The sequence below is a fragment of the Dreissena polymorpha genome, chromosome 3, assembly GCF_020536995.1.
Source record: "Dreissena polymorpha isolate Duluth1 chromosome 3, UMN_Dpol_1.0, whole genome shotgun sequence".
Taxonomy (NCBI): domain Eukaryota; kingdom Metazoa; phylum Mollusca; class Bivalvia; order Myida; family Dreissenidae; genus Dreissena; species Dreissena polymorpha.
In genome coordinates this window covers 67,507,730-67,524,039 of record NC_068357.1, presented here as the reverse complement: position 1 = coordinate 67,524,039, position 16,310 = coordinate 67,507,730, and the positions used below count along the sequence as shown (strand labels likewise).

Genomic DNA, 16,310 nt, shown 5'->3' with positions numbered 1-16,310 from the left:
AATACTTTTGTTTCTGTTAGAAGTGTGTCTGGTCTGCATTTTTAAGTGTATTAAATGCACATCAAATGCAGATAAATACAATGTCAATACTGTTACATGTATTGTAATGGACATAAAATGCACTTGTTCTTGTAATTAAATGCTTTCATGAATTGAAATAACCTTTTATAACGTTTTAACAATTAATAATACCTTTTTATATAAATTTTCTTTTGAAATGTGACACTTAATTGATTTTTGCACCAATAGTAAGAGATATAATTTGTGCTCATAATGCTTTATCATTACACTATATAATATCATTTGTTGTATGAAAATTACCCGTAAAATTCATGTGAAAGCTCAAGAGATCAATAGCAGCGTGCTATACCCTGCTCCTTTCTACATGACTTGATGGTATTTAGTCCCAAATTCTACATGGCCAAGGGCAAATTAATGTGCAGATTTGACAAATAAGTCATAACTGGGATCCAATAGGCAGACTTTCATATTACTTGTATTAAATTTAAATCATGATCTGAATTGCTCTTTGGCAAATCTTCGTTGGTCACAGTATTCAACTGAATTTTGTTGATGTTGTAGTGATTATATTTTCAATATTTATCAGACAACATCTTTCTTCAAAAGTTTAACATGATTGCTTGGTTAATTTAGAAACAAGATCAATGCATCATAACATAAAATGAAAAAATTTGTAATAGTAAAAATGGCAGCAAAAAAGCACTAGATTATCTGCCTTAAATCTGAGACGTTATGTTGATGTATTGGAATTTCTCATAAATAATGTGTTCCATAGTTGTATAATTGTATAGTTGCATGCATGAGTGTTGTCAATGTCACAATACCAATTAAAGCCTATAATTTACTAAAACAATTTGAAGTTTGATGTGTGTTTTTTTCAAGATCTGTTATATATAATTATATATATATATATATATATATATATATATATATATATATATATATATATATATATATATATATATATTGTTGAAAAGTTAACATGAAATAAGTTTACTGTAATTAAGTGACAAATAGTTTTACTGATTTGGTTGGATGCATATATGCAGATATATCATGGTTTGTGCAGAGGACAGTAGCAAAAACATGAGCTGTCTCCGTAGGATGACATACGCCCCCGATAAACGCTTTGATAGAAGTTATGAGCATTTTTCAAAACCTAAACGCCGACCCTAAGTTCAAGGTCAAAGGGGTCGACATTTGTGTGTCTATGGGAAGGTCTTGTCCATATACACATGCATACCAAATATGAATGTTACATCTGAAACGACATAGAAGTTATGAGCATTTTTTCGAAACCTAAATGCAAAGTGTGACTGATAGACAGACGGACAGTGCGATCACTATATGCCCTCCTTTGGGAGCATAAAAATGTGTTTCACATTGTTTTGGTAAATTAGTAATGTAGTTAAAAGAACAGAATCATCAATTATAAAGTTATTGATTATAAAGTGTTGCTGGCATATTTGATGCATTCATCTAGCTATAAGAAGGTCCCTGTTTTATCCCCACTGGCACTGAGCGAGGGTTCTCAAAATCTTTAAACAATATGAATAAGTACATATAGGGTCGAGAAAGCCTTGTTAATATGGGGGCTAAACACCTGAAATCAAAGCGACCCAGGTTAAAGGCCGAAGCCAAATAAAGAAACCAGAGGCCGCATGAGCCTGCTATACTCTGAACAAGTATTGTTTCTTCTCAGAAAACTGGCTTAAGTGTCTTACTAAGCTTTAGACTTTGAGTTTCAGTGCAATCTATCTAAAATAAATTGGTTAAATTAAATAATAATTTGTAAAAAATAAACATTCTGCACAAATTCAATTATTTACTTTACCTGTGTGCATGAATCATTTCAGTCTTGATGGTTAGTGAACTATGTCAAAAGCACCATAGCTATGAAACACTTGTATTTTGAATATTGCAATGTTCCACAGAAATGATGCTGATGATAATTCTACACGATCATGACATGAAAAATGATGAATTATTAGATCTATTTCTAAATTCCATTTCCACCAACAATTTGGTTATTCCACTACCAGTTCACATGCTTCGTACACAGTTGAAAATAACACTATTCCACTCAACAACCGTGACACATGTACTCAATTTTTCAACTTTTCGCAATTAAAATTGTCTTCTACTGTTATTGTTGTTGTTGTACTTTTGAAAGTAGTTCGAAAGATGGCGACTATTAACCCAGAGATTGATTTATGAAATAAATCGTCTGCTGATCCAGAGTGTATTGAACATTACTGTTGTGGTTACACTGCACTATTCTTATTGTAGAAATCTTGGGCTGAAAATATTAGGGGCTGAGTACTTTAAGTATATTTTTGAAGGTTTAAACTTTTGCACCAAAACTATGCATACAACTTCAAAATGGCGTCCACAATTGTCGAATTTTTAGAATCTCATATAAGGCCGAGTTTTTCCTGGTTTCTGATTGACTGAATCTCGTATTGGCCGACCTTTTCCGCATTGGCCGTGTTTTTTCCATATTGGCCACCCTTTTTTCGTATAAGGCGAGTTTAGAGCTTTATTGGCGAGGCTCAACTTGTATGTGGCGAACAAATTGAACATATTCTCGTCTAATATTATAAAGTTAATTAATAATAACCAATATCCCCATGCTTTCATTCTTCGTTGGGTCACGGCCGAATCCCTGGTCCACGAATGAAGTGTCGGAGCCCACGTCATCATCGTGTGAGTCATATCATCTCCGATATGTGTGTTTTCATCATTGGGCCGGATTCGAACATTCACGTCATCGCTCACGTGATCGATAACGGTGTTAGCATTCAATCGGCGATGTGCAGCTATATTATCGTCTGGGTTAGCACGTGGTATTCCACGTGCAAAACGTTATCGAGCTGCAGTTCACCGGGTACCAATGGGTACAATTGACTGTGTCATGCCAATATATTTGTTTTCTTAATCATTCACAATGTATTTATCATAGCGTATACGGCATAATTATTATTTATTTCCTCTTCTTCCATACGCTCTCCGAGAATGTGTCTATGCTTGCGTATTTTGTCGCTGAAGTATTGTTGAACAGAGCGTAACCGATTATGTTGAAGCGTATTCGCGCATCCTAGAATCAGTTCACAGTCTTTAAATCGTATAAATCGTACGATTATCCCGAGATTTGATGCGATGTGCACGATCTATTTATAACGTATCTGCCTCGTCCCAAAAATCAGTGGATAATTATCTTATAAATGAGCGTACTTTTCTTTCGGAAACATCTCAGAGCCATTTAAATATCTTGCTTTACCGTGAAAGCGAAGCTAGTTTCGATTTTCGATCGGATTAAGCTTATTTTCATGTTTGACATTTTATTCTCTCAGTAATGTATTATCACCCCTAAGCCTTTCATTTCCTTGCTTTAATTCGTTAGTTAATGTAAAATGAGTCAATCTTAGTATTTATACCGCCGATTTCTGGGACTAAGCGTTCATTTTGTTTGTCTATGTCGGTTTTCATGTTTCTTTTTAAAATAAACATTTCAGAATCATAACTTGAATAAAGAGTTGACCGTCTTTGATTACATTGAGTTTTCCCGCTGTTATTTAAAGGGGTGCATGCTTAGACTGTAGCTTACTGGTGAAGACAGTTGAACTTACTTTCAAGATGGCGCCAGTTAACACCAAAAGCAATTACAGTAATTTTCAGACACTTAAAAATAATTATTGTTTTTTCGTGTCCGAAAATTTAGATACGGAAAATATTAAAAAATTACAGGTGTCCGAAAATTTAGAGACAAAAATTAAATGTCTAATTTTTTATATGGAAATAAAAGCAATTAATCAATGCACAATAGTGTTTCTACTTTGTAATAAATATAAATTCACAGCTCTGCTTACTCTTGCCTGAAATGATACAGAAAAATGTAAAAACATTAAACATACCGCTTCATATCATTTAAAATGCTGTTAGGTGAATCTATTTTTTTCTACTGGTATACATGGTTATTTACCCAATTACGCAAATGTTATGGTCCATTGCCCTCAGGCATGCGTCTCCCAGGTTTAATTGACCATAATCCGTTTTCAAAAAGTCATGATCGAAGTGTCACGAGATAAGCGAAAAAAAGTGTCAAAATCTGGTAAAATAGCGATGTACAATATACTGTCCGAACATTTAGAGTGATTTATTATAGACGAAAACGCGCATGTCCGAAAATTTAGAGTCTCAAAAAATTATTATTTTTGCCAAAAAGGGGGTGTCCGAAAACTTAAAATAATTACGGTACATACATTTGAAATTTATTTGTTATGAACAATACACAAAGGATTAACCCCAATGGATACTATTACAAGGTTAAAGAGACATAAATACTACAATTTCCGATTCGGAATACCTGAAGCGATTTGAAATACCTAACGCGAGCTTAGAAGATGCATATCAGTGGATAGTTTTTAATTGAAAACTTAAGTATTAACTGATTATTAAAAGCAATTAAATTTAACGCGTTATTACGATACCGATACATGTATGTATTTTTAATGTTACAGATTTTGGACGAAATGCTTTTAAAGAAGTTCTTTAGTTGGTGAATTTATCATAATCGCGAAAAGTGGACTTGTAGTGGATAGAAAGATTTTAGCAAATGCAATACATAACATGATTTCAGTAGAAGCGATCAATATATGTATTTTATTTCAGTTATATACTTATGTGAATATATATTATTTAAGACTGTTGTATTTAGGAAATAGATTATTAAGGTTATTTCATTTGTTCCTTAAATTGTCAGCTAATCTTAAGTTATGTGAATGAGTCCAATGCGTAACGAATTCATTCCGATCATTTTTCATGTATGTAAGTGCTGAGTGCAGAGTACAGAATACAGATACATGACGGAACACATATACTGGTTTATTTTATTATTAAATATAACGTAAAACTAGAATCATAGACAGTTTGTCTATGCAGACTTTTCTTTGTTTGGTTTTGTGTCTTTATCTGCTGTTGAAGTAATTTTTATTGCATATTATACATTTAAGCTCTTGTGGTGCATGAATTGGGAATGACATCTTAGTCCTCTTCTATTTTAAATTCCTAATAACACATTCTGCACTTATTACCGCCCTCTGAGACCTGCATCATCTGAGAGAACGGTAAAGGAAGGTTAATCAAAAGTTAATATCAGAATAAGCTCCACACGTCATAAAAACATTAAATTAATGAAAATAGTTCTGAAAAATCTATAATATTGAAGTAAACATATAAAATTTATAACAGATGGTTTAGTATTTCGTGTCAAATCCTATAACACGAAAATCTGGTCCCAAAATGTGCTTTAAAGACAGTTAGTTCCAGAAACGTGGGTTAAACCAATATATTTCGGCAATGAATTAGTGATAAGAGATAAAACTGAGTCGGGCAAATAAAGTAATCGTGATTTTTGTTATATTTTACAAAACACTTGTGCAAATACTCTTTATTATAAGAGAAAATGATATTAGTACACCAAATTACTAGAAGGTCAAACACATTTGTCGACGGATTTCCTTCAAAGACTTTCTTATTCCGACGTCTACGATATTGAAACAAAAAAACCGAGGGAAGCTCAAACACCGTAGAGCCGAAAGGGCGTATTCATTTACAAGAAATATAAATATAAAGTGTTTACCGGGTTAAAATATCCGCCACTACTTCACGAAAAACACGAAAATGTCGCCATCTTGGAAGTAAGTTCCAACTAACCTCACTTAAACCCAGTAAGCTCCAGTTTTCGCTTGCCCCTCTCTCCAATGGCCTTGATGATGTCGTTGGTGGGGAAAATGCGTAATATGAAATTGTCCGCTGCCCCGTCACAACGCCGTCTGATGTATCTCGTCACGGGGTTGCAGCTTGAGAGAGACTTTCACAAGCCGTAAGTGTGTGGTTGCTGCTTTTGTTACGTGCTGGGTCCTGTCTAGGCGAGCCTGAATTTTTGTCCACATCGCCGCATATAAGTAACAAGATAACCGAGAAATCGACGTTTAACTGCTTTAGCCCAGATAAGCACCTTTACACATTTGGTTCGTCTTAGTTTAACCACAAAACAACCAATTTGCACACGCCAAGTAATTCAAATTTTACTAAAATATTGAAAAAATCGAGAAAACTATACAGATGTAAAAAAACAAACACACAACCGCAACCAAGGGACGCAAATACACTAATAAGTGTAATATTGTGACGAAATTCCAATATCAAATTAAACTCAGCCCAAAATATTAGATTAGAAATATTTTCCAAAGAAAAACACGTAACAAATTGTAAAGCAAAAGCCATATCTGCGATTGACAGCAGGAGAAAAGGCACTTTTAACTTAAACTCCAGCACCCGTTTGTATAAACGTTGGTTAAAGTTACCGCTCGGTAACATTCAAACCTTGGTAAGTTTGCGGTTATTCAGGTATAGTAATCTTCAAGGTAACTCGATTGTATAAACACGATATACCGCAAAGTAACCTAATCGCGCATAGTGGAATTTAACCACCGGTAACTTTAAAACCAAAACATTTCCACAATGCATTTTCTAATGACGTAATTTTCGCGCGAAGTGTCACGCTTATAAACAGCGACATGTATTTTTTTTTATCAAATTCATTTACAAATGAATTCACAATAAAATAAAGTGTAAATTTTAGCTATGAGTTCATCAAAATGACCAGGGACAAATTGATAATGATGTCGGGATTTGCATCATTTAGCGGAATCCCTGGTGCTTCCAAACTGCATGAGAGTGCTTATAAAGACGTCTATTCTTCTAGTTGTTCTAGATGTAACATAAAAATTATACATGGTCGTCGTAACATGCTAGACTATTCTTCTAATTTGGCTTATGTTTACAATAAACTTACTTACTTTCTTGTACAATAAGGGAATTTACCATAGACAAATGAAATATTGTTCAAGTTTAAATATATCTTTGTATGCAGAAATCTGCAAATGCAACCGAGTTCACCAACGGCTATTATTTGTGTCGTGTTCTGAGAAAACTGGGCATAATGCATGTGCGTAAAGTGTCGTCCCAGATTAGCTTGTTAAGTTCGCACAGGCTAATCAGGGACGACACTTTCCGCCAAAAATTGATTTTTGCTAAGAAGGGACTTCATTTTAACAAAAAAAGTCATTAAAGCGGAAAGAGTCGTCCCTGATTAGCCTGTGCGAACTGCACAGGCTAATATGGGGCGACACTTTAAGCACATGCATTATGCCCATTTTTCTCAGAACACGACACGTTTGATAAAATGCTCCGGTTCATTTTAACAGCAGTAATGTACATAGAGTACATGACGTAGCGTGTGACGAAGAAGAAAGTTTATTGAGTTCTCATTTGAATATAATGATATGATGGCATAAGGGTCTTTATTTGACTATGCTAAAATAATTATCAAAGGCCCTAGATGCAAACTCGTCAATTATTGAATTAAATGGATTATTTATGGATTGTAAAGGATTACTAAAGGTAAGATACTAGTTCGAACGTGTTTTGTTTTTTGTTTGTACTTTTGTTGTTCCCTGTTCTCGGAGAAATGATTTTAACATGGGCGCCATTGATGCATCGGATCACACACGGCATACCCATAACAGAATATAAGAAACACGTTCTGTGCGTCCTTAAATTCGCCGTCCGAAGCCGGAAATCGTATTGCCCTGTAAATTAAGTCAAATAAAGTGTAAGTCGCTGCAATTTGTTGTTTACTCGTTGAAATTGTGAAGGTCGTCGATGGTTAGCTTGTATAATGTCGCGCGCCGCGGCCATTTTGTGTAAGTTACCTCTCGGTTACTTGTACTTACCCACCTAGGGAAGCAGGGTATGTTTTAACTGCGTTTTAACCGATCGGTCTAGCTAACCTAATGTTATACAAACGCTTACCGACCAGTAACCAACATGTTACCGACTTTTAACCGCCGGTATGTGGTTAAACGCCGGTTAAACTGTTTATACAATCGGGTGCTGGTTACATACCAATATATATCATTGTGCAACCCTCCGTGATCTTTAAAAGTCTTTATAAATCAGCACTTTCGGATGCACACTGATTTATTGATATGTTACCTTGTGTTTCGAGTTGCGTGCTAACTAAATTCGAACATAAGCCCAATGTAGAGCAAGTGTATACTTCTTAAAAGAGCACACATAAGAGGGTCTCAGCAATTTAGATGTCTGAATTGCTTACCTCCATATGCTCAGTTGTTATAAAGAATAGGTTAAGTTATGCAGCAATTCATGCAGATTTCGGTTACTCTCATTAGCTGGAAAATGGTTAATTGGAAATAAAAAATTACTCATGAAAAATTGCTATATTGAACCATTACATCTGTTTGCCAAGGTAACCAAACGATGTGCCTCGAATAAACATAGTCTGTCTTACAAACCTTCACGCATACATGTAACCCCGTCGGCAAAGTATAACCAATGTTATACAACAGTACTTTGTATACTTTTAGAATGGAAGACCATACTCATTTAGATGATGCAGCAACCTTTATTCAAGAAGGAAGAGCACTGCGTCGTATTTGTAAAGGTACACGATCAGAAGAACCTGTATTTAGCAACATATTTACTTGGATCAGTCACGAGCTGTTCAATGACATAGAAGTGATGCCTATCGCTCTTAGACATGCGATACAAAAACACATTTTTAAAAAACGAAGAGACATAATGGATATACTTCTAACGTTATTGACTGATCCTGCGAACACCGCGAAAAAGCTCAAAGAGCATACAAAAAAACTGTCAAATCAAATCATCGACCCCACACACGATGCAGAGAATTGTATAATATATTTGTATTGCCTAGCTACATTTCTTGACGTTAATATCTACGTTCTGACACTTGAAGACTCAGAGTTCAAATGGCATGAATTTAAGTCCCTGAAATTACTAAGCATAGAGCAAGAAATAAAGTACCAAAATATAACTCGTAGTTTCCAATTTGAAAGAGTTGGACACCCCGGATTTCTTATGAGTTATTTCCACATGGAATCTAAAAACGATATGAATATCTACCCAATAAGTCCCGCAGTCGAAAAGCCTGAAGAACCACATTGCATAGGACTTTTGGAGCAGCATGCACGGCAGTTGAAACGTAAGTTAATTTTAAGTTTAAAGACAATTTAAAAAAAAGGAACTTAATCAATAAAATAATACAATTTATTTGCTAAAATATTTCCTTGAATTAAAATCAATGTAATATTATGCCATTGTCTTGTTCTTTAACAAAATCTTGATGGGCATATGTTTTCGAGTTTGAGGTTATTTACGTTGCTCAAGAAGGAGATCAATTTATCATAATTTGTCGAGATTTTAACAATTCAGACTCTTTTAACTGATTCATATTCAATAACAACAATTAAAGACATATTGAAAGTAGCAGTCAAACGTTATTTTATTTGAACAATTTATTAGAAATCAGCTATGTATCATTGAGAATAGTGTTCAAGTTGTCATTTTCTTACTCCAGAAACATAAAAATGCAAGTACACAAGTAAAGTCAATTTACAAGTTAATTGTAAAACAGAAAAAGTTCGTTAAGTTTGAAGTTACAGTAAACATAAAAAGACGTTTCTTGGCGATAATGTTATACATGTAATGTGTGACCGTAACTACGGGAGTCATGTTAATAAAGCTGTTTTGAATTAACCCGGTCTAGTTTCGAATAACTGACCACGAGAAGAAATTATCGACAAAAAAGGTTTTGAAATAATACTCTAAAAAACTCTGGTAACCGCCTGTAGTATATTTTAATACAATTTAGTAAGTTAGTATTATTTTTTATCTGTCAATTATCTACCACCCCCTGTACGTCGATAATCCAAACTGAGTTGGATAATTCAAACTGAAGAAAAAAATGTCGGTCGAAACTGAAACTGAAAGGTAGGTAATTTTTTTTTATAATTTCTGCTAATTAAGTATTTATAAGGATCTAATTGTTCTTCACATGTGATAATGAATGCCTGACACACACATGCGTTTTGAGTTTTGCAATGATTTAATAGTTATATAGTAAAAAACGATAAATTTGCCTTCGGAAAATGCTAATTTTCATTAAATGCGTCCTATGTGTTTAATTATTTACACGTTAATTGACAAAAGAGCAAACGAAACTGTAATAGAGATATGCCATATTATACCATGAATGTCCTTTAAAATTTTACTTTTAACACTTAGTGTGTTATGTGTTTGCAGGACGATATAAAAGTTTATGAATAAATCCAAACTGATATAAAATTTATGTGGATAATAACCAAACTCAAGATGGATAATGCACAAACTGTGATGTATTGAACATGTTTTCCAAAGACAGGTTGGTTATTATTCTTTGAAAACAACTATTTATAACCAAAAACTCACACGATGTGTATAATTTCATATAAAAATACTTTCAACGAACATCAACATTCATTTATTTGTTAATAGTGAAATCAATTTCAACGGAACTCGAATACAATTGAGATTAGAAGCAAAATAAGCATGCAAAATATGCATTTAACCTACACATAGATGCCATAACACTTGTTCCATGTCATTTTGGATAGCATGAAACGCATAGAAATTTAAAAATGTCCCTACTTCTTATTTAATCACTTGATTTAAAGGGATTCGAGTCGAAGCTGCAGATTAAAGTGGCACTTGCCCCGCTGATTTGTGTATTTGTCATCATATTAGAGGTTTGGGATATTTTTTGAGGCATTACTGATCTGATTCATCATACATTATATCAGAAAGATTGCATCGAATGGTACACACACATTTAAGGGGCATATCGACGGCTAGTCTAGCATTTTACTTTCCGAAATATATTTACAGATTGAAAGAACATATTCAACGATTTCTCAATACACAGACATTAATATTAAAAATCTAATATAAATTATGTATTTTAATAATAATGAAAAGTTTTCCCCGTGACGCTTTTTGTCGGCGCGGGAAAATTAAAGTAGTAGTAAGATATTTACAAGTGAATTGTACAGTTTCGTCATCATAGTACATTTCATATGGTTTTGTTTCTTTAACTGGTGTATTTGCAGTTTTTGTGCTTGAAGAACACAACTTAGTGTATTGTAAATTTTCATTAATATGTAAATATTTTCCTGCTAGCGATATTTCTGATAGGATAAGACCTTCATGCAGCTTTGATTTATAACCGTATTTGGTTAGTGCGGGATCAAATGCAAACTCCCTGTATTTCAAGGGCTTTTCACCATGTTTCTCTATGCAGTGTTAAATTATCTCACTCAAATTTTGTTAGAGTTACTTCAATACACGCAAGGCTTTTTTGGCCTGTTCTTATGCGATTCCAATTCTTTACACGGGCACTCCTCTGGCGATGGGCAGGCACTTTGATTTACTTTTTCTTTGATAACGCCATTTTCAATAGTGAGTTGCTAATGTTGTTCATCTATGTTTTGTGGAGTAATATCCGCATATATTTTTGTCCGATAACCTAATTTTCCGGTTGTTTCATCTGAGGTAAGTTCTCTAATTTTTAATGTTTCTACGTAATGTTTAGTTGTGTTATGGATTAGTATTTCTTTCAGGCATTTAAATGACTATGGACAATAATCGCACCTGTAGTTTTCTATTATCTTCTGTTTTACCTGAAATGAAAACTAAATCTTTTTTATGATGATTGTTTTACAATGTGCTAAAATGCTTTTGTTGTCAGCAATTAAATAAATCTCGAAATATTTTACAAGAGTGTTCATTTTACATAGTTTGAAATTATCCATACACCAGTTACTAGGTCATTATCCAATGTGTATATTCTTGTCCCATACACATACGAATATATTATATAATACGCCAATCATTTTTTTACATACATATATGAAAGGTTAATACATAAGTACAAGCATTAAAACATAAAAAAAAATCGATTATAATTGTTTTTGGCCTCAAACTTTCGACAATATCATTTACTTTTTCCTGATTTTCAAAGATATTCATTGTTTCGACGTAATTGTTGTAATTGTTATGGGTTTATTAGCGCATTGCATCCGGAAAATAACATTTTATCAAAAAGAAACGTTTCTTTTGTCACAACTTACCTTAAATAAAGTTAACGTGATCTTAGATATAAATGACTGGAGTCTTTATTTCTGTCGCCATTTGTTTTCTTCAGTTTGAATTTTCCTTCTCAGTTTGGGTTATCGACGTACAGGGGGTGTCTACGCGCTTGTTCATGTTTCAGCAATATTATGTTTATGCTATTTATTATGTGATCACAGGCACGCAACTAGATGATATCACGATTCCAGCCTCATTGGCGGCAGATGTTCATAGAAATGCAGCAAAGCTCCCTCTTGTAGAACGTCTCCGTTATTGGATTGAAGAATATTGGTGTGTTCGTGCAGATTGACTGATTTCGTAGGATATACATAGCAATAAAAGTTAACTTACACACAAACGCTGCTAGGGCTGTTTCAAATAGTTTAAACTATAAAAATAAATATATAAGAGAACATTTATAAATAATAATTAAGGTTTTGATTGAACGCATATGTGCTGAAATAAGGCAATATGTACTTAAATACGTAATTTGTGCATTTCATTTGGATACAATAACAAGCATAACAATAACCTTCACACGTGATCCAAAAATAGCTAGTAACTATCGCCCAATTTCACAAAAGAAAACGTATTTGAACATATTGTTTACACATTTGTACACTAACCGTATAACTATCAAAATACCTAACTTATATAATTCCGGAATTATATATTTGCGTAGTGGCTGAACAACTAAGAATGTCACGTATATTTATAATATGTATAACACGAAGCTGTCTTTGTAATAAAAGTAAAGATTTTGACAGGCCTCATCCCAAAGCTTTTTGCTTAAACTCCACGCCACGGGCATAAAAAATGCCATGTTGAGTTGGAATATTATCGGTTGTCTTATTTGCGAGACGCTGAACTGTGCATAACTAACATTGTTAGATTTTGTTTTCATAAAAAATTGAATATTCGAACCTTAATTTTGAACAAAGATAATCGACCGATTTTTAATGTTTCTTCCCGTTATTAGTTTAAACAGTATCGTCCTTTTATGTAAGGAAACGGTATCTCCATATAATTCATATGCGGATGACAAAATCAAGTGCGCTTCATGAGCATATTCATGTAAGAGTGTTCATCAATTCTCTAGTATGTTCAGTTAGACCAGTTATATGTTATAACCAGTATATTCAAATTATAACATAAAACACTATTAAACAATATTTCAAGAATCTTAAGCGATTCAGACGTAGCTGTACATATATCTTAACACAAACGAGAATTCCGGAATACTTTTATGGGCTCACCAATACATTTGCGAATCATGGCGATTTTCAACAAACCGGCTCTGTCCGAATCATGAGTTATTGTTGTTTTATGATTCAGTTCTTGATTCAACACTCATTTAACCCTTAATAAATTGATATATTTTAATAATTGTTAATAATATTTACGTATTTTCACGCATATTTCTAATGTCTGGCATACACTGTGTAATCTTGAACTGAAACATTCCCTTTAATTTGTGTACAAATGTCCACGCGCAGAAAAACCCTATACTATTTATTTCTTTCGTGTAATTCTTTCCCAATGCTTATTGTGGTGTGCAAGCTTTATATACACTGCAGTTGCCATTGGAAAAACATGTTTAAACTAATTGGTCAAACTGTCTGTCATTCTGAAATGTTTGTTTTAGCCAAGCAACCGACTCTGGGCCTTTTGGACAAAAGACAATTGAGATAACAGAACCCAGCCATCGGTACACAACGCCGTGTTCAATCGATAAATGTCATGAGGAGTTCGTAAAGCATTTGTCCCGCAGTGACAGGGATCATGTTTTGGTATTTTGTCGGGTAAGTGAGATATACACATGTACGTTATATGGCTTTGTTATCTTCTAAAATAATATGCTTTATCTTAAATATTACAATAATTCGAAGCGCAACGTATGTTTTAAACCCTGGTTGTTACTTTTATGAAATTTTCGTAAATAATTACAAGGAGATACCATGGCACGGATCATAGTATATCAAGTTTATATGATGATGATGATGCTGATGATGACAACGACGACGAAGAATATGATGATTATGATGATCATCATTACTTCTTCTTCTTCTTCTTCCTCTACTACTTCTTCTTCTTCTTAAAATTATGATTGTTATCATGATTGTCATAATTATTACTATAATATTATTGTCTAAATATCATAAGGAAGTTGCTTCATTCATTGTGTTGGTTTATTTGACAGATTCTTGTCAGGCGTTGTGAATTTACTATACTGCGTGAGCTGTGTGCCAATTTCGACCATTTCGGTAAGATATAAATATATAATTGATAAATAAATGATAAAGACACACATAAATGACACAATTTATATAAGGGCTTCTGTAGACTAATTTGATTTAATAAACGACTTAATGTCATTGTTTGTCTTTTAATGTATATTCATCATTGAATACATTGGCAAACATGTTTTTGTTAGCGATTTTAAGATGTAAACTGTTTCAGATATGCCAATCAGACGTAAATACGACGCGTTAAACAGATTGGAGAAAGCGCAAAGACAGTTCAATAATGCGTTAGAAATCGGATCATGTCCTACTGAATTGCATGAACGGAGAAGGAGAGTCAACTCAGCAGTCATTGGAACATCAATAACTGGCCTAGTAGGGGGTGTACTTGGTATTGTTGGCCTGATACTTATTCCATTCACACTTGGTGCATCACTAGGTCTTACTATAACGGGTGGTGTGATAGGTGGCGCAAGCAGCATTGTTCAAGGTGGATTCCGCGTCCATGAAGCAGTGCAGCAAAACTGCTCGCTTAGTGAAATAAAGGAAGGGCTAGAAAAAGTACAAGAAGAACTCCAGCAAGCGCTTACAGACTTCGCAAGTCAATTTGATTCACATGCATTTGGAGACAGAGGTCCTGAAAGTCCTGGTTGGAGTATTAAAGGTACTATGACATTTGGATCGGTTTTTCGCGTAGCTCATAGCATTGCAGGGATCATTCTTGCTGCGGTAAAAGTTGGAGCAACACTTGCAACTGTGATCGCATCTATATTTGGACCTATTAGCGTCCTACTCGATGGAAGCTTTTTGGTAGAAGCAATTTACGACAAAATTACCGGTGATCACACTCAGGCAGGAAAGAAACTTGAATGTTTGCGAGCCTTTCAGACCGTTCTTCAGACAACATTTAGGGGAAATGAAGACTTCAGCATTTGCATTGTAGAAAACACCATGCAGACAAAATAAGAAGGCACTATACAATTACGTGTCAATAGTTTAAATCTCGTTAATCAATCATTTTTTTGTCTCACATATTGTCCGTTGCTCATCTCGTATTAACATTCCGCATATTCAACACATTGTATATGCACGTACTTTTTATTTTATTGATATTTATATCATATATGTCCATCTATCTCATTCATTGTGGGTGCCATTAAACTATAATTCAAACAAATTACAAGCGATGTATTGACAAGTGAACTCTATTGCCACCGCATGTTACCATAAATTTGAAAGAGTACCATTCACAAAATGTCGCGAATAAAACAAGTTAAAACACAGATCCACTCTCACTTAAATGGTGAAAATGATTGAAAAAAATGCTTATGTCATGCTCGTTTTTTGTGTTCTTAACAATAAATTCCATGTGAATTTCCGGCTACGATATCCAAACATTTACGAGCGAATGCGAGATTTGCTTCGGGCAGCTTTGGAAGCACGACGTACTTTTCATGAATTTGTTGTTTTTCCGACGCTGTCCGAAGCCTGTCTCGCCTTCGCTCGAAAATGTTCAGATATCGTGGCGGGAAATTAACATGGAATATATTGTCGCACAAAAATAAACGAGCATTTTGTATCTCTCTAAACATAGGTTATAATACCAGCGTTGAAATTTTGGCTATTGCTATAAGGAACTCTTGATTTTTTATGGGTTAACTTTATTTTACGAAATATGTTGCGAAATATTCGCTGATTTTGAGAATTAATGTTACTTTTAGCGAATACCAAATACACTTGGAAACTTTTCTAACGCAACACTTTTCAAATTTGAACATCTCAGTCATGAGTTAAGATTTTGATATAAAATTGCACATGTGATCATTTGACTATATTCTGTGCAAGATATAACGATACAACCATTCATCCGTGACAATCGGGCGCGTTTGCACTTGGGGTAGGTGTGGTTTCATCGTTTTGCACATGACAATGGTGAAACACGATATGATTCTAATTTTATTTCAATTTCTTTATTTTAGGCGGGTTGAT

General features: G+C 34.0%; 1 protein-coding gene across 1 annotated transcript in view; it reads left to right on the top strand.

Annotated features, from left to right (window-relative positions):
• The window catches only part of LOC127874597 (uncharacterized), a 48,262-nt gene that overhangs the window by 29,686 nt on the left and 2,266 nt on the right, over positions 1 to 16,310 (top strand). The window contains exons 2-6 of the mRNA XM_052418986.1: positions 8,475 to 9,115; positions 12,258 to 12,369; positions 13,724 to 13,880; positions 14,279 to 14,342; positions 14,539 to 16,310. The exon at positions 14,539 to 16,310 is cut by the window's right edge and continues 2,266 nt beyond it. Coding sequence (XP_052274946.1) covers positions 8,476 to 9,115; positions 12,258 to 12,369; positions 13,724 to 13,880; positions 14,279 to 14,342; positions 14,539 to 15,287 — 1,722 coding nt within the window. The 5' untranslated portion in view covers position 8,475 and the 3' untranslated portion in view covers positions 15,288 to 16,310. The remainder of the gene's footprint in view (positions 1 to 8,474; positions 9,116 to 12,257; positions 12,370 to 13,723; positions 13,881 to 14,278; positions 14,343 to 14,538) is intronic.